General features: G+C 42.7%; 1 protein-coding gene across 50 annotated transcripts in view; it reads left to right on the plus strand.

The window, feature by feature from the left end:
* Window positions 1-23,437, plus strand: part of Ank2 (ankyrin 2) — a 559,246-nt gene that overhangs the window by 527,844 nt on the left and 7,965 nt on the right. For 15 of the 50 annotated variants that reach the window (XM_060392764.1, XM_060392772.1, XM_060392763.1 and 12 more), the window contains 8 exons: window positions 735-857; window positions 2,012-2,044; window positions 3,984-4,005; window positions 14,578-14,652; window positions 16,681-16,812; window positions 17,714-17,857; window positions 19,085-19,343; window positions 20,658-20,946. In XM_060392764.1, the coding sequence (XP_060248747.1) occupies window positions 735-857; window positions 2,012-2,044; window positions 3,984-4,005; window positions 14,578-14,652; window positions 16,681-16,812; window positions 17,714-17,857; window positions 19,085-19,343; window positions 20,658-20,946 (1,077 nt within the window). Of the gene's footprint in view, window positions 1-734; window positions 858-2,011; window positions 2,045-3,983; window positions 4,006-6,848; window positions 13,074-14,577; window positions 14,653-16,680; window positions 16,813-17,713; window positions 17,858-19,084; window positions 19,344-20,657; window positions 20,947-23,062; window positions 23,156-23,437 lie in introns of all 50 variants that reach the window. The other 35 variants (XM_060392739.1, XM_060392737.1, XM_060392745.1 and 32 more) reach the window with 4 other exon arrangements.

Below are 23,437 nucleotides of genomic sequence, written 5' to 3' on the forward strand. Positions count from 1 at the left end.
TACTGTTTCCCAGATTTGAAGACAGGTCTGCCGTTTGTGTGTGTGTGTGTGTGTGTGTGTGTGCGTGTGTTGCTAGGAATGAAGCATAGGGCCTCACACCTAGTTACTCATCGCCAGTAACTCTACTAGGGACTTAAGCTCCCAGTACTCCTGTTTCCTCACTGCCATTCCTTTTAGATACCCATGCTTAGCTTTTTAAAGTGTATGTGAATGTCCCTAAGGTAGAGACCAAATGAGCACTGACAGCTCTTTGTAATAGTTTCTCAGAAGACCCAGAATCTCATAGTACAATAAGAATGAACAATGTGTAGTTGATCCCTCTAAGCAGCTTCTCTGTCTATATTTGTCATGAAGGGCTATATCGTTACTCCCTTCAAAATCTGAGTGGGCAATGGCGGGCTCTTTGACCTCCCCCCTCCCCCCGAGGGAGGAGCAGCCTTACTAGCCGACAATGCTTGAGAATTAGCATGACTGCTAGCTTCATTTCACATCACGGACATATCAAACCATCCTATCATCTACCTTAAAATCTCTACAGCTCTTTCAAACATACTTCGTAAAGCAAAAATGCCTGAAAGGTGTTTTCAAAGTGTTATTGTAAATGATGACAGCAAAATAGAAGAGTGAAAAGCTTTGCGCTTGAGAACTTTATGCCCCTCCTTTAAGTCTTACCCAAGAGTGAGACTTACCCCTTTAAACCTCACCTGTTGTGGCATATGCCTTTCTTGTTCAAGGTACGTGATACAACTCAGGAGCCTTGTGGGCGACTATCATTTATGAAGGAACCGAAATCCACAAGAGGACTGGTGCATCAAGCTATTTGCAACTTAAACATCACCTTGCCGATTTATGCAAAGGTATGTTGACATCTACTGCCGTGTTCTCAAGCAGCATAGACTGTGAGTTTCTGCTTCTTTATGAAAGACACTGAAGACAAGCACATGTAGTAGTCATTTTTGCTAGCCTGCCCAATTAAGTGAAATTTTTTTCCATGTCAGGAAAAAAAAAAAGCAATTCCCACTTTTTTTTAATATTTTATACACTTTGGTGGAAGATTTATTTTTATACATTAGATATGGCAGGGCATTTAAGTTTTAATGCTTTTGAACTAAGTTTCTTTTTTCATTTGTTTATTTATTTAATCACTTTCCAGACAGACTGCAACCTCGTCTCTCCTGTCCTCCTCGTCTCTCCCTCAAGCCCCCTTCTGCCTTTCCTCCTGCTTTTCTTCTCAGAGAATGGGATGCCCCCAACCTTGGCACATCAAGTCACACTGGGTTAAGCACATTCTCTCCTACTGAGGCCAGACCAGCAAGCTCAGCTAGGGGAAAGGGATCCAAAGGCAGGCCACAGAGTCAGAGACAGCCCCTAATCCCATTGCAGAGTCGCAGCTATGACTCATGGGAGTGATACATAGGCCACCCAAAGATAGCAGTGCTTTGACTGGTCTATGTGAGCTCTCCACGTGCTTTGACAGAAAACATTTACTTTATTTGTAAAAAAACAAACAAACAAACAAAAAACATACTTGTATATTTTTTGAGCTGTTAATGCTGTGGTGGTGAGGGATGGCTTTGCATTTAGTAATTCAAGAAGAGAATAAAGCTAAACATTGCACACTTAAGATATACTTGAGAATTTAGTAGCTTTTCTTATAATAAAACTTGAGTAGTTAATGGTGCTTGACATTTTCAGTGAGGATCCACAGTAACTGAGATAGTGTCACCATGATTTCTGTAGATCAGTTCCACCAGACACATTAAATATCAAGCTGGTGACCTCAGGTCAGAACTTTGTCATTTGTCATTTGATCCTTTTGTCTCATTGAATGTATAAACTTTAATCAATCTTCTTGAGCTGTTTGTCTTCTATAAACTATTTAAGAGAATAGTCTGAGTATACTGTGCACCTGCCTTGATGCTTCTGGGTGGGATGTGTTTGTTTACTTTCTTCTAAATATTTTCTTCCTTCTCCCTTTTCTCCATCTTACATGGCATCTTGGGACATCAAGGAATCAGAGTCAGATCAAGAGCAGGAGGAAGAGGTAATTTTACAGCAACATCACTTGCTTCTGTCTCTGTCAAAAGAGCATGTAATTGATCTCTGATTTTAGAGAAGTAGGCAGCTATTCTTAATAATTAATTAGATGAGCAGAATTTTAGTCACCCCCTCCAATCCTATGTTTTTTTCATCTTGTGAATGGTGTTCAAACAAACCACAAAGTCTCCTTCTTTATTTTGGCCCTCTATGCAACAGTATGCATTTCTCCAACAACTCCTAAAGGCCTGGTCATTATCTCAGTGACGCTTAAAGCCTACTCTAAGGATAATCGTGATTGGACACAATGATTTGCTTTATAGGTCTTGTAGCCTCATTCATTGGCAACAAGGTTTTTCTGAGGGTGTGCCCGTGATGAAATCATCACTCTGGCAACTATTGGCATGTACTAGTATATTTGTGGGTTCTTGAATCTTCTCGGTTCTAATTTGCAGCATGCAGATTTGTTTATGCGTAGCTTAGTAAGCTTTAGGAGTATAATACGGTCCTAACACCAAGACTGAGAATTAGTAAGAATAACCAACATACAGGAGCACATAGTCCATTCAAGAGACCCCAAACATATACTAATAATGAGCATGCCTCGTAAAGTATATTTGCAAAACTCAGTTTTCACATACTTCATCAGCACTGGTTTCTCTCCTGTCTTCTGTGTGAAGTTACATACAAATATAGGAAACAAATTCTAAAGAGAGTACCCTGAAAAAAGTAAATGTATGACATATGTGGGTCAAAATCACTTTTTTATTTTTTTAATTTTTTGTTTGTTTGGGTTTTTTTGTTTTTGTTTTTTGACACAAGAGTTTCTCTGTGTAGCCTTTGCTGTCCTGGACTCACTTTGTAGACCAGGACGACCTCAAACTTACAGAGATCCACCTGCCTCTGCCTCCCAAGTGTTGGGATTACAGGCATGTGCATTAAATTTTTAAATCAAATACGTGTTTGTCTTCTCCTTAAAGGTCTGAAAACACCCAGTATTATAACAGAAATAAAGGAAGTCATTGCAAAATGTTTTATATTTACCCATTCATATAGAAACTCCTGTTTCCAAAACTGATTATCATTAATGCATATGTTTTAATATACTGTCATTTAAAAATGTTATACTAATGCATCTGAAATGTAAAGACACAAAGAAAACTATAACAAATACTGTACTTACTATAAACACCAACTTCAAACTGCATAGCCTTAGTTCAGAGGCTTGCCCTCAATTCCCTTTTCTCTCATGGGAAGCTACAGAACAGATGTGGTATGTCATACACAGTGACACACAGTGTCAAAAAAGATGCTTGACCGCTCACTCATTCCCTTATGTGCGTCACGGTCACACACTCAGTTTCCTTCCTGTGCTCAGTGATGCTATCACCCTAGCTCTTAAAAGGTGACATCTGTACCCCATCTTCAAAAAACAAAAAAACTATGAAACTCAGAATGCCATGTTTACAAATGAACTATTTCCATTAGATTTTTTTTTCTGTGAAATACTTTCAGGAAGTTTCTCTTCTTCCTAAAGGAAGTATATGAAGGCTTGGAAGCAGAGCTCACTATTGTTATAAAATGATTTCTGTAAACGTTAACACCCAGCAGGTTTTGCCATTCTTTTCTTTTTCTTAAGCACTTACTGCTTAAGACTGGTTTCACCTCCTTTGTCACCTCCTACCTTACTGTGCCTTTCTCACATCAGACACAGCTGGGGTCATCTCTTCTCAGGAATAATGTGTTCTTCCTGTAGGGTCTAGAAGTGATATGTGAATATATGTTTATTTGTATATACAAGATTGTAGCTGAGGCCTCTGACTTGCTTCGAGCTTGTGATGTCACTCCCACGTCTATAATTACAAATGAGATCTTACTATGCACATAAGGGACTCTGAGCCAAGAGCTGTTTTGTAACCACTGAATTTGTGTATGTTTTCTTTCAGATCGGTATGACATCAGAAAAAAGTAAGATTTTAAATAAAACTTGAGTTTATTTGAAAGCTGGCTATATTGAAAAGAAGCATGAATTAAGATGCAAGCTAGTTGCTATTACTAACCACTATAATAATTGTATTTTATGTAATTCTTATTAATCATTAATATATTGATAAAAGCAGCTTGGCCAGTTAAATCATGAATGTACCTAATTTATGAGCTAATTAGCAGTAAATGCAATGATTATTCATCTAAGCATTCACTTTCTTTTGACACCCCTGCAACCCCTGGCATTGCTGTCCAGCCTACCGTTTTGTCCATTTGTTAGCTCAACATGGTCACCTCACTTTATTTTTTAAGCACTGGCATGACAGTATTACTTTTACACAGCATCTACAGTGACCTTTGTAGAGAGCCTTTCGTATGAAAGGATGTGGCTACACAAAAGTAATACTGTCTAATAGGTCGTAGCTGAAGCTCCTCACCCCCAACATATACCCTACCATCCCTTCCTCTCTTACTGTGGTGAAGTGTCCCTGAAGCCTTGAGGTGGGATCCAACAGATTTTCATGACATTTTCCAAGGAAAGAGAAAAAATGCAAACATTAAAGTATCCCAGTCGAAGCTACTGATCTTGACGTGCCCTTGTGTGGCTATGCGTGTTTAGATAACAATTCAAAGTCCCAACCATATCCAGAACAGTAACCAGACCTGAATCTACCTGACGTTTGTAATAATTCTACTCACATCATCAACACTGGAAAGAAACATTCCAACCTGTAATTTTATTAATTACTAAGATTTCTTTTGATTCTTCATGTGCCAGGGTAGCTAAGACTACTGAAAGGAAAGAACACAGATCCATGTGTCGTGGTCATTTGGCCCTAACTCACTGCGTTAGCTACTTTCCTATTGCCATGACAAAACACCATTAACAGAAACAACTCACAGAAGGAAGAGTTTAATTGGGGCTGACACTTCTGGCTGGTTAGAGCCCCTGACGGTGGAGCTGGGGTAGAAGGTGGGCAGGCTGTTAGAATCTGGAAACCACATACCAGCAGAGAGACCATTCCGGAAACCTCTGCGCCTGCCCTCCCCTAGGACACTCTACCTCTAGCAAGGCTACACCTCCTAAGCTTCAGAAAACAGCCACCAACTAGGGACCAATATTAAACTACCCAAGGCTTATGGGGGTGGGGATCTCATTCAAAGCACCATGCTGATGACCTATAGGAGTGTTCTTTGGAAGTCTTAGCATTTTGTAATTTACTGCTGTCCTATTGGAATGGCTTTAACTGAGGCTTACCCTTATGGTCAATCCTCATTCATGATGAAACTATCTGAGATTCTGATGTCTTCAATAGCTTATATAACAAACAAACAAAAAAATCAGCATCAACATAATTTATTTTAATGTATTTTATATATGTATGTTCATATTGCTAGCCTCTGAACAAAATACATATTCTCTCCAGAGGAAGCAGTTTTGTTTATACCATACATTACTGTTGCCTTCACTGTTTTTTAAAGTGATCTTTATTCTTTCACTCTTTCTTCTTTAGGGCTAGTGTGTTGACATATATGGTCCCTTCCTTTACACCTATGGAAAAGCTAGGAGGAATTAAAAATTATTGGTCTGGTCCAGTTAAAACAGTAGTAATGTTGCTAGAATGCCATGGATTCTCCTGAATGACACCTAGATACTTTGAATATCTTCCAGATTTCAAATGCAGATCCTCGTTTGGTTTTGTTTTAGTTTAAAGACAGTCCTCACATAATTTTCATACACTTACATATTCCTCTCCATCAGTGATTAAGAGCCTCACTACGTATGACTCCTGTGTACTGTGCACACTACCTAATACATGGACCCTTAGGGAGTTAAATACGCTTCACCACAGTAACATTTTACATTTTTGTTCTAATTTCTCACCACCCTCCTGCCCGCACTCTTCTGCAAGGCTTCTCCTGCCCAGAGTTTTACTCCACCTTTGCTTTGCATGGAAATAACTTGGCTTACATCAACTGTGCGTGTGTCCTGTGTGACTGTCTCTAATTTGGGTTGCCATGCATATCACATTTTTTAACTCTGGACTCACATATCCGTTCAAACACAACTGTTGTTTCCGTCCTTCGTCCTTCCTTTCCTTTAACCTCCTCCTTGGTCTGTCTATTACATCTCTATACAAGGAGGTTCCTCCAAGGAAAGGCCCATGCCTCTCAGCATGAGATGTGTGTCATCGTCAGGTGTGGATTTCCCTTAGATGAAATGCCAGTCTGCAGCTCATTCAGATGTGTTTTCTACCACTGCTGTCTGGTGGCAGGGCCATGCTGTCTGAATTCCAGACCTGAGGGATTGAAAATGTATGAACATAGTTGGTGCAATTCTGAATTTGCTCCTACTGGCTTTCTCAGGGAGGAAATCGAGTTTCTGCAATTTCTAATGCTTTTTATTTTCTTATTTTTTTCCCCATGGTTTTTGTTTTGATTTGTTTTGTTTTCTGACATTGATCTGTAATATCTGGACAATCTTGAGATACCTCTGTGTAATTTCACTGCGCTCTTCTTTTTGATTTGTGATTTTTTTTATGTATGTCTTGAGTATTTGTGATAGCTTTGTTTTATGTATGAATGTGCTACAGTGAGAAAATTAAGCAAGTTATTTCCTGCTCATTTTCCTTTTCAGTTATTTTTCCCGTTAGCCTTGCTTTGCTCTTGTTCCTTGAGACCTTGTGGATCCACCATTCCCAGCCCATTCTGTTGCCCCTCCCACCACCAGGAAAAGACGCTGTGTTGTTTTGGTCCTGATTACATTTGCCAATATCTTTTTTGATTTCCATTTTACTTTCAATGTTTTTTCATTCACGTCAAAGATGATGAGACAGAGTCGACAGAAACATCTGTCCTGAAAAGCCACCTGGTTAATGAAGTTCCTGTCTTAGCAAGTCCGGACTTGCTGTCTGAAGTTTCTGAGATGAAACAAGATTTGATCAAAATGACGGCCATCTTGACCACAGATGTGTCTGATAAGGCAGGTTCTATCAAAGTGAAGGAGCTGGCAAAGGCTGCTGAAGAAGAGCCAGGCGAACCCTTTGAAATTGTAGAGAGAGTCAAAGAGGACTTAGAGAAAGTGAACGCAATCCTGAGAAGTGGGACCTGCATGAGAGATGAAGGCAGAGCACAGAGTTCTCAGTCTGAGCGGGAGCTGGAAGAAGAGTGGGTCATTGTCAGTGATGAGGAAATCGAAGAGGCCAAGCAACATGCGCCTGTAGAGGTCACTGAACATCCATGTGTAGAGGTCAGAGTAGACAGAGAGACCAAAGTCAAAGTAGAGAAGGACTCTACTGGGTTAGTAAACTACCTTACAGACGACCTGAATTCATACACGGGTCCTCATGAAAAGAAGCCACCAACAGCTCAAGAAAAGTCAGGGGAGAAGGGTCAGGCTCCAGCTGTTGGCAAGAGCTCTGAGAATAACAAAGGGAAGGCTGCCCCGGCAGAGGAGAAACAGGGTGCTCAGAAACAGCCCAAACCAAGCCTGGCAATAAAGAAGCCAGTGCGGAGGAAACTGAAAGAAAAGCAGAAACAAAAAGAGGAAAGTTCCCAAGGCAGTGAAGAAAAGACTGAACTTAAGAAAGGTAGCTCAGAAGAGTCAGTAGATGAAGACAGAGGCCTGGCCCCCGAACCCCTTCCCACTGCCAAGGCCACCTCTCCTCTGATAGAAGAAACCCCTATTGGTTCCATAAAGGACAAAGTAAAGGCCCTTCAGAAGCGAGTAGAAGATGAGCAGAAAGGTCGAAGCAAGCTGCCAGTCAGAGTCAAAGGCAAGGAGGATGTGCCAAAAAAGACCATTCCCAGGACACACCCCGCTGTGTCACCCTCTTCAAAGTCATCATCTTCCTCTAAAACAGAAAGACACTCTCCCCTTTCTTCCTCTGCCAAAACCGAAAGGCACTCACCAGTGTCACCGTCAAGCAAAACTGAGAAACACTCACCCGTGTCACCTTCAGCAAAAACAGAACGACATTCACCAGTGTCTTCAGGTAAACCCGAGAAACAGTCACCCGGTTCTCCATCAGCCAAAAATGAGAGACATTCCCCTGTGTCATCTATGAAAGCAGAACGACACACACCTGTGTCCCCGTCAGGCAAAACAGACAAACGTCCTCCGGTACCATCATCTGGAAGAACGGAGAAGCATCCTCCAGTGTCACCTGGGAGAACAGAAAAACGCTTGCCTGTTTCACCTTCTGCAAGAGCCTCGGAGAGGCAGGCACCCATGTCTGCCACTGGGAAAAACGAAAAGCACCTGCCGGTGTCACCTGTGTCACCTGGGAAGACAGGAAGACAGCCGCCTGTATCTCCCACCTCCAAAACAGAACGAATTGAGGAGACAATGTCTGTCCGGGAGCTGATGAAAGCATTCCAGTCAGGTCAGGACCCATCGAAACACAAAACAGGGCTGTTTGAGCACAAATCAGTGAAGCAGAAACAGTCGCAAGACAAAAGTAAAAGTAGGGTAGAAAAAGGGCACACGGTATCCCAGAGGGAAACCCAGAGACTAGAAAGCCAGACAGCCAAGCGTGGCCAGAGGTTTCAGGGGACAGGAGCTATGGAATCCAGACGCTTCCGTTCTTCCACCATCACCGTTGGGCTCAGGACAGAAGATCCAGTTAGGGAAAGGTTTGAGAAAGCCCCCATCATTAGAACACCCGAGGCAGTCCCAACAGTGGTGGCAGAAGAAAGCCATCGGGGGAGTGAGGTCCTTCAAGAAAAGACCGTGGATGAGCAAGGAGACTTGGATCTCCAGATCAGCCCAGACAGGAAAACCTCCACTGACTTTTCCGCGGTCATCAAGCAAGAGTTAGAAGACAATGACAAGTACCGACAGTTCTGCCTCACCGAGGAGACAGAAAAGGCTCAGGTTCACTTAGACCAAGTGATCACGAGTCCGTTCAACACAACATTCCCACTAGATTACATGAAGGAGGAGTACCTACCCGCTCTGTCTTTACAGAGTGGCGCTCTGGGTGGCAGTTCGGAAAGCCTGAAACAGGAAGTGGTAGTGGGCTCGCCTTGTGGCAGTCTAATGGAAGGCACCCCTCAGATCAGTTCAGAAGAGAGCTATAAGCATGAGGGTCTAGCAGAAACTCCCGACACGAGCCCAGAGAGTCTTTCTTTTTCACCAAAGAAAAGTGAGGAACAAATTGGAGAGACCAAAGAAACCACCAAGGTAGAAACACCCACGGAAATTCATTCAGAAAAAGAGCATCCTATAACTAAAGACACTACTGATAGTTCTGATAGACAAGGTGGCGGGGTCACTGCGGGCGCAGAGCCTTCTATGGAGCATTTTCAGAAGGAGGTCACCCAAGACCCTCCCAGAGACGCATGCTCCAAACAAGATGGCTGCCCTGGTAGCCACAGTATGTCACTAGAGAATGAAACATGCCAGGCATTTACTGAGAAAGGATCCTTAGATGAAAGGCAGCTCCCATTCGTTAGTTCAGCTTCCAAGACACAACCAGAAAGTGAAATTCAGGAATCCTTAACTCCCTCAGAGATACCAAAGGCTTTCCCACCATCTGAGGCTTCTGTGAAGACAGTGGAAGGAACAGAACCTAAGCCCCAGGGAACCATTAGAAGTCCCCAGGGGTTAGACCTGCCACTCCCTAGCCGTGATAGTGAGGTCCTCAGCCCAATGGCTGATGAATCATTAACAGTCAGCCACAAAGACTCTCTGGAAGCCAGCCCTGTGCTAGAAGATAACTCCTCACACAAAACTCCTGATTCTCTAGAACCAAGTCCTCTGAAAGAGTCCCCTTGTAGAGACTCTCTTGAAAGCAGCCCAGTTGAGCCTAAAATGAAGGCAGGAATTCTCCCAAGTCACTTTCCTCTCCCTGCAGCTATTGCCAAAACAGATCTTGTTGCCGAAGTGGCTTCCATGCGTTCTCGGCTGCTCCGAGACCCCGATGGCAGTGCAGAGGATGACAGCCTAGAACAGACATCACTCATGGAGAGCTCAGGGAAAAGCCCCCTCTCCCCTGACACTCCCAGTTCTGAAGAGGTTAGCTATGAGGTCACACCCAAACCCTTAGACTCTAGTACACCCAAGCCAGCTGTGATTCATGAATGTGCAGAAGAGGATGACTCTGAAAATGGGGAGAAAAAGAGGTTCACGCCAGAGGAGGAAATGTTCAAAATGGTAACTAAAATTAAAACGTTTGATGAACTTGAACAAGAAGCAAAGCAGAAAAGGGACTACAAAAAAGAACCCAGGCAAGATGGATCCTCTTCAGCCTCAGACCCTGATGCTGACTGTTCAGCAGAAGTGGATGAACAGAGACCATTGGAGAGCACGGATGGTGAGAGTGAGGTCCCTGTCTTGGTGACATCAGAGAGCAGAAAGGCTTCTTCCTCCTCTGAAAGTGAACCTGAGCTGACGCAGCTGAGCAAAGGTGCTGACTCAGGGCTTCTCACAGAGCCAGTTATTCGAGTGCAACCTCCATCTCCCCTCCCATCCAGCATAGACTCGAATTCCAGCCCCGAAGAAGCACAGTTCCAGCCTATAGTCTCCAAACAGTACACTTTCAAGATGAGTGAGGACAGTCAAGAAGAGCCATCTAACTCAGAAGAAGACAAAGACTGTGGCTCGCAATTAGCTGAAGACAGTCAGACTAGTTCTACTGATGGTGCTAATGGATCTTCTGATGACCTGAACCAAGAGCCTAATCAACCAGAAGCCTGCGATGGCCATGGTTGTGAGGCAGTGAGTCCTGGCAACTCAGTTGCCCTTGACTCCCTAGGAGTTCAGAGTCCAGCAAGTAATGATTTTGAGGAGCAGCTACCTGTCAACAAAGAGTCACTAGCTCTCCAGGATACTCTTGAAAATGACCCAGAAGAAAGAGAGCTTGATCCTCCTGAGGTGGAATCAACAGAAGCAGATTTTCCAAGGGAAAGCTCTTCCTTGTCCTCTTTGTCTCATTGTTTGGTAGCTGAACGAAAGGAATCGGATAAAGAACTCCCCTCCCCATCTTCCTCTGTAGAAGCAGAGGTCACACTAACTGACCAGACGCCAGAGAGCCTACAGCAGGACCATCCCACTCAAGACTCATCTACTCCAACCCAAACAGATAGGTTTGCTATGGATGTTCCAGTGTCTGATTTACCTGAGATTGATGAAAATTCTGATCCTCAAGTCATCAGCCCTTATGAAAATGTCCCTTCCTCCTCATTTTTCTCTTGTGAGGACAGCAGAATCCAAACCAATACTTGCCATGCCACAGTTGTTCATTCACCTGAAGTGTATTCTGTTGTCATCAGATCCTCTGCTGAGGATGTTGTAGTGACAAACTCCTCAAATAGAACCATCTCAAGCCAAGAATCTAATTGTGAGAGCCACAACATAGAAACTGATTCCGAGCAAAAAAGTACCCTGTGGGGAACACAGTCGGATGGGCCTTCCTCGTCTGTGGCAGCCGCTACACCAAGCACACCACCAGTCATTGGTGAGCAAGTAAGCAAAGTCATCATCACAAAAACAGATGTGGACTCTGACTCCTGGAGTGAAATCCGTGAAGATGATGAAGCCTTTGAAGCCCGAGTGAAGGAGGAAGAACAGAAGATATTTGGTTTGATGGTAGACAGACAGTCACAGGGTACCACTCCTGATACGACTCCTGCTAGGACCCCAACTGAAGAGGGTACCCCAACAAGTGAACAAAATCCATTCCTCTTTCAGGAAGGAAAATTGTTTGAGATGACCCGAAGCGGTGCTATCGACATGACCAAAAGGTCCTATGCGGATGAAAGTTTGCACTTTTTTCAAATTGGTCAAGAATCCAATGAAGAGACTATCTCTGAAGACTTGAAGGAAGGGACTACTGGGGCTGAACCTCCACAGATGGAGACTACAAGTGAGTCACTGGAACTCTCAGAATCCAAGGAAGCAATGGACGATGAGGGAGAATTACTTCCTGATGACATGAGTGAGGAAACAGAGGAATTACCTGCCTTAGATGCTAACCTTGACTCCCAAGAGATGAGTTCTGCTTCTATTGAAACACCCATAAAAGAGGCTGCCTCCACAGTGGTCAGGGAACTCACCACCATGCAATCAAGTGATGCACCTTCTCTGAGCACTGAGGAGCCTTGCCCTGCCTTCCCCAAGTCAGTTCCTCAGCTGGACTTTTCCACAGTCACTAGGTCTATTTATTCAGATCGGGATGATGAGTCCCCAGATTCTTCTCCAGAGGAACAGAGGTCTGTGATTGAGATCCCTACTGCACCCATGGAAAATGTGCCTTCTACTGAAAGCGAACCCAAATCTTCTGTAAGGACTCTCCCCACTTCAGTCCCAGCCCCTCCATCTGCAGAGGATGAGAGTGCATTTTCTGATGATATCCCATCTGGTCTGGATGAGGAAAGTAAGGAGGATGAAGCAAAACCAAAGTCCAAAATCCCCATCAAAGCAACCGCCCAAAGAACTGAGTGGCAGTTCCCCCATCCAGACACCTCTCTCCAGAAGATAGCCATTCCCCAGGGACAAGACATGCTAAGCAGAGCACCAGAGGGTAGAAGCAAATCTGAATCAGATGCTAGTCCCCTCGATGCTAAGACTAAATGCCCAGTAAAAGCCAGAAGTTACATTGAGACAGAAACAGAGAGCAGGGAGAGGGCAGAGGGGTTTGAGTCTGAGTCAGAAGAAGGGGCCACAAAACCAAAGCCATTTGCATCCCGACTGCCCGTTAAGAGCAAAAGCACCTCATCTTCCGGCAGGGCAGCCATGAGCCCCACGAAAGACAGTAGGGAGCACTTCTTTGACCTTTACAGAAACTCCATAGAATTCTTTGAGGAGATTAGTGATGAGGCTTCCAAATTAGTGGACAGGCTCACGCAGTCAGAAAGGGAGCAGGAGCCCCCTTCCGATGATGAAAGTAGTAGCGCCCTGGAAGTGTCAGTCATTGAGAATCTGCCACCTGTTGAGACTGAGCACTCAGTTCCTGAGGACATCTTTGACACAAGGCCAATTTGGGATGAGTCCATTGAGACTATGATTGAACGCATCCCTGATGAAAATGGCCATGACCCAGCTGAAGGTATTTGCCAGCCACTGGGATTCCCTGTGCTACGCATGTCATAAATTTGATAGAGATTTTTTTTTTTGTAATGTTTGTTTTATTTTGTGATTTGTGTTCCATTTTCTTTAAGCTTTCTGTAGTGGTTAATGTGTTTGTGTAAGCCCTTTTGTGTTTTGTGCTTTTTCTGTATACTCTTGTCTATGAAACAATCTCAAGATTGAGTAATGAGAATGCTTATCAAAAACATAAACATAAACATAACCAAGCAATGGAGGACCTTGCCTTTCTTTAGCTGCTGCACGTAAAGCCATACAAGCTTTGGGTTTTGTTGTTCTGAAGTTTCAGGCTTAGCCTCAAGTTAAATACTTTTGTTTTTACACGTGATCCTTGGGTTTCACAGCACAAGGACTCCCTGCTCTAATTTCTTGGTTTTGAGTGCTTTAAATCATTGGTATATTCAATTTTTTTTGTCATGATTAGAAAGCCCTTTACTCAAAAAGATTCCTCACATCCTGAAATTCTAAACACTGTGTATCTGTTTTTTGAATTTGGAGAGGTCATCTTTCAGATACCCATGCTAACCAAATTAGTCAAACAAACCTGATGTAAAAATCCACTTTACATTTGTGAAGTAGATGGATGTGAACATGTTCAGATGAGATTCAGCAGACAACAAAATCTCAAAACTTTGCACGAGGGAATGATGGCTCTTGGAACTGTGAAAGAAAAAAAAGAAAGAAAGAAAGAAAAAGGAACCCATGGGTGGTTTTGCGAGGCAACCTGAAGCTTCCACTATCTCTAAATGAAGACTTATTCCTAAATGTGGGTGGCATAGGATTTCCCATCAGTCCACAGTAGTTAAAAGGGAAATGGATGAATCCTAGTTTGTGAGAGTTCCTTAGGAACAGGCAGCCAGAAACATTGCCTACGAAGCAAATCTCACACCAGGATGGTATCAAAAAAAAAAAAAAAAAAAAAGAAGAAGAAGAAGAAAAGAAAAACTCATGCCTTTATCCGGTCTTTCTCCAAGGTCATCAGCACAGCACTGTTCCTAGCCACAGACACAGCCAGGTTTAAGATAGTTCTTAGTGCTTTTTCTCAGGCGGGACCTGGCGGTCACTGACACCTCCACAGGCATTCGTCCTAAAACTCAACCAGTTACTCAGCTTCTATATCTCTTGTGTTTCCTGTGCAAAATGAGTGTGCTTTGGTGGACAGTTTTTTTTTTTTTCCAAAAATATAAAAGGACAGTCCAGAGATAACTAGACATCCTGTTCAGTTACTCGTCTTCATTAAATGGATGTGGAAGCAGGTGGTTTCCACAAACCACCACATGGGATGCATTCCCCATTTTACCCCAGAAATCAGAAAACATGTCACTTCATAGGACCTGAATCGTGATAGCTAATTTATGCAACTATCAGATATTTGCTCAAGTGTCTTCCTCTCTTGGATGATCAGTACTATGGTTCCCCTCCTGTCCCAGATACTCTTTGGCCATTCTGTTTTTGACCTTCTGTAGATCCCCAAGATGAGCAGGAGCGGATTGAAGAAAGGCTGGCTTACATTGCTGATCACCTTGGCTTCAGCTGGACAGGTAATTGGGGTGACCCAGTTTCTCCTCAGAAACAGCCAGTTAAAGATCTTGCCCCCACCTTCATTTTTCTTGAAGAAGACTATATAACAAATAATACAAAGAAAATTTATGAGTTGAAAAATATGACTGCAACAGCTAATGGTGCGGCCTGAGCAGAGGGTTCTCAAGAGTTCTGGAGTTTAGAACATGAGATCTGAAGATTTTGAAAATAAACCCATTTACCTTACCCATCCCCTTCTATAGAGTTAGCTAAGTTTGGGAAAGATGGCCAGGTTTCAGACATTCTTGGATTCAGTGTCTATAATCTTCTGTTTTTGTTTTCCTGAGACAGGCTCTTACTCTATAGCCCAGGCCAACCTGGAACTCACTATGTTGCTGAAGCTGGCCTAAACTAATGGCAATCCCCTGCCCCAGAGTTAGGAATTAAGTGTGAGCTCCATGCCTGGCAATTTTCACAACATTTGAGATTTTACCAGTTGCTTCTTTCTTATGTTTGATGTCAGGTGTGTTCATAGTAACTGGCACTAACATATGCTGTGGGTGAACAATAAGACACACATGAATGAGGTGTTGCACCTATTTTTCATTGTTTGAGGTAGGAGTGCTGAAGCATGGAGTATATGTTCAGTAATTTATTCAGAAAAGGTGAATTCTAATATCCACACTGTTCTTTACAAATCATGATTTGTACATTTAAAATATACATTTCATCTGCCCATAACTTAATATTAGGCAACATTGTAGCCTAGTTTGCTTTCATATTTATTATTTTAAACTTTGATTTGGTTTCTTATATAGCACTTGGATATGCCTCACTGAGGCAAACAGTGTAAAGTTATTACTATTATATCGGTTTCTTAAATATTTGGTAGTGAGTAAGTATCCCCTCTCAAAGACGATTGATAATTTTTAATAAATGACTACAAGCTGTAGGAATAGCACATTTTCTCACTTTTGGTAATTATAGAATAATATTGAAATACTCAACAGATGTTTATTTGAATTTGGGGGACAGAATGTCACCAAAATCTCCCCAGTTGGTATAGTAGATACGTATTATTTGCCTTGATATATTATTTGCCTTGTGGATATATCTATCCACACATATGCTAAATGTGTTAAGAATAATAAAGTTGGCAAAAAATGTAAACCTTATAAGGAAACAGAACAAAAAGAAGGAAAAAGTAAATACATCAAATCCTATTTGATGTATTTAATAGAATTACTAGAGCAAGGATATTTTTAATATTGAAAGATATCAGCTAGATAATAGAAGTCATTCCTTTCACACACAGACGCATACCTACATATTAGATTAGTATGCACAAGCATCAATTCATATAGAATGTTAATAGTAAAGTAAAGAAACGTTTTGTAGGAGATACATTTGAGACAGGGTTTCTCTGGTGCTCTGGCTATCCTCAAACTCACTATATAGACCAGGCTGGCCTTGAACTCACACCTGCCTCTGCCTCCCAAGTGCTATTCAAGGTGTGTGCCACTAAAGAAACTGTTTGGCTTGTACCCTGCACCAGTTTAATGCTTCCCAGACCATGCTTCATGGACCTCAAATCAAGAGAAAAAGTCTACCTGATCACTGTAAGTTAGCTACAACCAATGTTTGCACACATTTCCAGAAACATAATTTGTAGAAGTTTAAAATCCATAAAAGTTAGAAATACTCTGTTTCTCCTGTTTTCCAGACATTTGTTTTTCATTGTCTTGGTTAAAAATCTAAACAAGTGATAATGGTCTGATCTTCACTCACATTTTATCATCACCCCTTCACCCTTACTCTTTCTACAATGGCAGTGATCAACTCCATATCTATTTTTAAGGAAGAGAAGAGAAAACAAGAGCAAGTTAGTGAGTATTAGTATATCAAAGGCATGTATGAGTCACTTCTAACCCAAATTTCTCATAGCACTACAAGACCGTACATCACTTATGCATCCTGAAGCAATACGTGGAGACTCAAGCCCGAAGCCAGTGTGTTGACAATATAGCTTGTTGTTCTTCTTCTTCTAGAATTGGCAAGAGAACTGGATTTCACTGAGGAGCAAATTCATCAAATTCGAATTGAAAACCCCAACTCCCTTCAAGACCAGAGCCATGCACTGCTCAAGTACTGGCTGGAGAGGGATGGGAAGCATGCCACAGGTAGGTGGGTGAGCACAAAGGCCAAGGTGGTAGACAGAGGTGGCAGTGGATCACACAGTGATCCCATTCTCAGTAAAAATCAGTACAATAAGCTGTCAAAAGAACCACTTTCGGTGAAGGAGAACAAGCTGCTATCATTTTAGAACGATGTCCTATGAGAAGTCTTGCATGGCTTGTTTGTGGACAATGCTGACCACTTAGCAGTGATATGAGAACCTGCCGCTAACAGACCTAACCGTTTCTACGTGCTGGTTAGCGAGCACAGCTGTGTAGTTCTAAGTATTTGAGAGTAGTGTATTGTCTTTAGTTCATGTTTCCATTCCACTCTACTAATTTAGGTATGTGGGGGAGGTGGAATCAAATAGATACTCTATATGGTGATTGATATTTTATATTATGACCCTGTGGGAAAGGGTGGGAAGTAAGATAGACCATAGTTGATGCACAGCTTTAGCCCTTCCTTTCATGTCTCCGTGAACATCTTCAGATCTCTTACGGCTTTGTTTTTATTTTTGATCCACATTCTTTTTTTTTTTTAGCAACATTGACAAATTTAGCAAGTAGAAACAGAGGGGTACTTGGTTAAACTTAAAAACAGATCATCAACAACTATCTTTTAATATAAATATATTCCACACCATATTTGAGATACAGTTAAAGTCTTTGTTTTACCTAGAATCCAGTTTGGCCTATGTCCTGTGTCTTATCTGACATCCCTGCCTTTAGGGTTTATAGTGTGCAGGGTCCATGCATTGCTGTTTGCCTTCATTTACAAAGGTTCTAGTTAGGCTTTGCCAGGTTCTTATATGCATACTAGGAGCTTAATAAGGGAACTGAATGAAAGAGATCCTGAAAAGAGTACCTCTCTGATATAAGGAATACCTTTTCTCTAATGTCTCAGAAACAGTCCTCATCGAATGCCTCACCAAGATCAACAGGATGGATATTGTACATCTCCTGGAGACCAACACAGAACCCCTTCAGGAGCGCATGAGCCACAGCTATGCGGAAATGGAGCAGACCATTGCACTGGACCACAGTGAAGGTCAAGTGATGTCTCTTAGGGATAGGGGATAATACGGAAGCTGAACCTACTGCCTCCATTTTTTTAAGGCAACAGACTACAGCCTTTGGTGATAATGTATTTGCTTACATGCCACCTCAGTTTCCGGCCCTGTCCATTGGTCGCCCCCTTTATTCATTACTCAAAGTCTCCCTGCCATGGGTGGCCCTTCCAGTTTTTTTTTTTCCTCAGTTCCTTGAGGAACATTTTGATACTGACTTTTTCTCTTTATCTACTTTAACCACCAATTTTTATATTTTGCACTAACACGTCATAACCAGTAGCTATGCAGTTTCTAAGCACTGCAATAATACATATCACACTTCCTTTTTTATTTCCCAACCGATAATTCTTCAGACCTACTGGAGTCTTTGGCTACTAACCCTGTTACGTTTAAGTATTAATTTATACTGAATTTATTCTCACTTATTTTGAACCTGTCCCTCCTCCCCATTCTTCCCCAACTTACTTTTCCCTTTTCCCTTTCTGATTTGTACTTCCCCAACTCTTACTTTTCCCTTCATATCCTCAGCATTCCTCTTCCCCTTATGTAGTCCTACTTGTATATATTTCATATTTCCTAGAAACGTAGGATTTTTAGTAAAATCTACCAAGATAAGGTGTCCGAGTATCCATTCTACCTTCCTTCCTGCTACTGTATACTAAATTCCCTCATTTGCTAAATCTATTACATCTTCTTTTGTGCTGCATTTCATCCTCCATTAATCAAGGGCTTATTTACTTTCTTCATCTTTTTTCATGACGTCTCCCCTCCCTGACCCCAGCTAGATTGCTTGGTAATTCACCAATGCTCTTGATGTAATGAAATTTCTTAGCCCCACATAAGAGCATCTAGATAAAAAGAGCATCGAACACAAGGTGTTATGGATTCTTCTTACCACTTGGACTCCATGACTTCACTGTCACAGGTGGTACCTGCTTATCATTAGGGCTCCTTCAGACATTTTAACACTAGGGAAGTGCTCCCACAATTCACTGTGGCCCTCTGCGGACCTGTCACTCTGCATCCTTCCCAGTTACTCTTCCCTGGGCTTCTCAAAGCAATCAGCATACTGAAGTCAGGTGAAGCATCTTGCTCATCTTTCTAACAAATGATCCCACAGCAGGGTGTAGAACACAGAATTCCCTACCAAACATACCCCTAATATAAGTGAGACTCACGAATATTTTAATTGCTCTCCCCTGCAGGGTTCTCAGTACTTCAAGAGGAGCTCTGTGCTGCCCGGCACAAGGAAAAAGAAGAACAAGCAGCTTCCAAAGAGAGCGAGTCCAGCGACCACCCTCCCATGGTCTCTGAAGAAGACATTTCTGTTGGTTATTCCACATTTCAGGATTGCATCCCCAAAACTGAGGGGGACAGCCCAGCAGCAGCACTCTCTCCCCAAATGCACCAGGAGCCAGTTCAACAAGATTTCTCAGGGAAAATGCAAGACCAGCAGGAATTCTAGTGAGTTTCAGAAGAAAGTCTATTAAATGCAGCTCCAAAGACACAGCTGCTATGGCAGGGAGGGACATCCTACACAGGAAAGTTCTGATGATCTCTCGGTGACCCACCTATAACTACAAGCTTTGATATAGAAAAACGGAAACAGTAACGTGACTATGTTGTGTGGCCCTGTCCTACCTGAGCCAGCTTCCAGTTTTGTGACCTTGGAAATCCCAAAGTGCTCCAAGTCTCCATTTCCGCATCTAGATACCATGATAATTATACATTATTGAACAGTCGGAGGCCAAAGATCAGCCCATGACTCACCTTTGCAGTGAACTCCTTGCAGACCACTGTCACGACTTGTAGGATTGTCGTATCTCACTGGTGTACTTCCACACTGTGCCATGGGCTGCACTGGAGTTTCAGCAGTGATGGCATAGGAGGGGAAGCCCTTCTTCATCAAAGCTGTGTGGTATCTAAGGATAAAAGCATCAGTGCAGTAGAAATTATGTACAAAGTGTAATACCGTTAATCTGAGACAGGATGGAGTAAGCAGAAGAACAGGGAGGAATTGCTTAAAAGAACCCGAGAGTATCATTCAGCTTAGAATTTTCCCAGGTGAAGGAGAGATAAAGCTGCCTGAGAGAAGCTGTCTATCCAGGAACACAAAGGAGCTCAGGAGAAGTAACCCCAGTGTGTCGAGAACTCACAGCCCAGTGCTTTTATTGACACTGGGTGAATTTTATAAAACATGAGAAGAGGGAGACATGAAATGATTTCTTCCTTTTGTGTACCTTACTCTGTTGCCTGCCCATAGAGTGCAAGGGAGAACATATAGAAAAGGTTTATGCGGGGGGGAGAGAAAGAGGGAGATGGAAGGAGAAAGAGAAATGTGGGAAGATCAGGACCACCAGAGAGGCATTCAGGGCATTTGTTATCAGTGGTAGGACAGAAAAGTGCTGTATACAAAGCAAGGAGCAGAAAAGGCAAAGAATGTTCTTGTTTAGAAACCGAGGTTTTGGAAGGCTGTGTGGGAATTATTAAAAACTGCTAGACAAGTATCAGTGTCAACTGGTCCTTCCATCAAATAATAGACATACAATTGTATATCCTTCTAGTTGTAATCAGACTACTTTAACACGGCTTTATTTCATTCTGCTAACTTTCTTGTTTGCTTAAAAAGCATTATCTATAAACCTTTGTTACATAAAACTTTGACATTTATCTATTTGTGTGTGTGTGCGTGCACATGCACACTAACTTGACTGACAAAGAGAAATTCCATTTTCCCTTCCATTTTTCTTGAATTGTGAATTGACTTTTTTGTTCCAGCGTGACAACACCAGGGGAAGAAGGGACTGAGACTCAAAAGGCCACATCCATTCCTGGCTCTCTGTGTAAGACTCCTGAGGAAATCAGTACCAGTCCTGAGGAAGGAAAGCCTTGTCTACAGACTCCGGCGACTAGCGAACGTGGTTCACCCATTGTGCAAGAACCCGAGGAGGTTTCTGAGTCCAAAGAACAGAGTTCTCCAAGGAAAACCAGCCTGGTGATAGTGGAGTCGGCGGATGACCAGCCTCAGGCCTTTGAAAAACTTGACAGTGATGCGGCTTTCCAAAAGGTCAGGCTTTCCTTCCTTGGCGTGCCCTTCCTCACCTGTGACAAAGTTACAGAGCTTTTGGTTTCTCTTCTTAATGTTGCTGCTTCTCCTTCTCCTTCTTCTTCTCCTCCTCTTCCTCCTTCTTCTTCTTCTCTTCTTCTATTTTCTTTTTCCTTTTTTTCACTTCAAAGCTAAAAAGGCTTATCATACAAGTTAAACTGGGACACAAAAAGGCCCCAAGTTTGAGAGTAGAGGAAATGGTACATAGTTCTAATGTTAGCTGTTTTCCGGGGAGTTCAGATTTCATCATGGGAAATCCACGTGCTAAGGAAAATGAACACTGTAGCGAGACAACAATATAACACAGCTTTGAAGAAATTACTAGAGTTCTGTGTGACTGTGGCGATGGCGGTCTGCCAGTGTGATACTGGGCCCACCGGATGTGTGCAGCCTGTAGAGATGAGTGCTTGCACTGGCATTATCTGGGGCGGTTAGCACCCAAACTTTCCTCAGTGCAAAAGTATAATTTTGTTGAAAAAAAAATTGGTGTGTGGGGACAGCAGAATACACGCGTAGAAAGTCAAAGCTTGTCCTTTCCTGGCCCCTGTGGAGTGTGAAAACAGCTTTTTGTGGCTGCCCCAAAAGCGCCTCTGCCCGATGAGCCACCTTGCCAATCTGTCTTAGTAACCACACTGTGCCTTAACTTGTTGACATCTTCTGTTGTCCAAATGCCTGCCAGTGCCTCTGTTGTCATAAAGTGAGTCTTAAAGTCATGAGGAGAAGTGCAGGCCATCTCAAGAGATGCTTTAAAGCCACAGATTCTCAAAATATGGTCTAGATCATCCACATACCTCAGCGCTGACTGAGGAGCTTGCTTCTCTTCATGACTCCTCTCCCTTCTTCTGAAGAAGCTTGAAGAATAGAGTGTGAGCAAATGCCTCTATTTTAAATGACCTCCCAGCTGATTCTCATCCACAAAAATAGGTGTGAGGGTGTTTGTGTTAAACCCAGTGTGTTTTTCATTAAAGAAGAAATTATTTCTTTCCTTTGAAAAGCAAGAGTTTCAAAAAAACGTTTTTATTTTCTAAAATGTTTTTAAAACAGTATTATAAAGCTTCTGACCATGTTGCTAGACAGTGGTCCCTGACTGTATTGCGTGTATAATTTTGTTTTTAATCTGTATGTTTGTCATTAAAAAAGAAGGCTACCAAGCTATAACTTGTGTAGTTTGAGACACAGTAAGAAGTTAAGTGAACTCTTTTCTTTAAAAAAAAAAAAAAAGTCCCTTTAAATTGAGGATAGTAGTCCATCCTGCCATCCCAGTATTCTGAAGCTTGAGGCAGGAGGATCACACATTTAAAACAAGCCTGGGATTACAACATAGCAAGATTTTGTGAGAAAGAGAATAGGAGGAAGGAAATCATGATCCTTTAAGAAGAACCGACTATGACTTCTAAGACTTTCTGATCAAAATGATTTTTCCCGCCTCATCTCTGGCTTTGTGTCAAACTCATAAATCAAAGTATTATCTTAGCTTCTCTGAAGAAATGGGTGTAATAGTATTCAAAGCCTACAACGTTTGATGCCAGGGAAATGTCTGATTAACTAGTAGCTGCAGGAAATCTGCCCTTCTGCAGAAAGCTTCAGTACAAATGGGAGCTGCTCCACGTGTGGGGGTAAGAGCTCTATTCTGTGCCCCGTCAAGCCTGGTTCGCGGGTCACAAGTCTTCACTGTGTGACTTGAGTCCTGTGTTTCATCCCAGCTTTTACTAGACAAACCCGGACTGCAGGATTTCATTATGAGTCTGAAAACAACAAGACGACGTAGCCACTGGGGCTCGAGCTCACCACGCGTTTATTTCTTCCCCTGGTGACCTTTCCACCAACATCCCCCTGCACAAAATGTCCGACTACGACGCGGACCCACCCAGACACTCTGCAGCGAAGTCTTTCAATAGCAAATGAGGCAGAATGATGCATACCCTGTAAGAGCCGGCATTCAGGAGTTTGGGGCAGGCTGATCAAGCCAGGGCGACGTACAAACCGAGATCCTGCCTAGCTCAAAAAAAAAATTTTTTTTTAATTAAATTTTTGTAAATTAAAAACAAAAACAATGATTCTTACATGCTTCCACCAGGAGCTATCAGAGGAATTAGGGGAGCTGGAGGCCAGCTCTGATGAGGAGGCCATGGTAACCACCAGGGTTGTCCGCCGCAGGGTGATTATTCAGGTACCCGCTCACTGCACGTTGGCACAGCTCTGTCCCTCCCTCAGAAAGACCCGGAACGACAGAGGCTGCGCATGCTCCGTAGGTAGTGCATGCCTAGAAAGCAGCTCCTGTTTCCTCCTCTCGGGCCGAGGAGGTTGGCAGCCCTCCTCCGTGTGCCAGCTCGCGGAAGAAAGATCTGGCTTCCTGGGTTCCACCTGCCTCTCCTCTTGCTTATTCATTTTTGTGGTTTGGTTAAGTTTTACCTAACTTTGGTGAGATTCTCCTGAGCATGTTTTTTGTTTG

The sequence above is a fragment of the Meriones unguiculatus genome, chromosome 10 (assembly GCF_030254825.1).
Source record: "Meriones unguiculatus strain TT.TT164.6M chromosome 10, Bangor_MerUng_6.1, whole genome shotgun sequence".
Lineage (NCBI taxonomy): Eukaryota > Metazoa > Chordata > Mammalia > Rodentia > Muridae > Meriones > Meriones unguiculatus.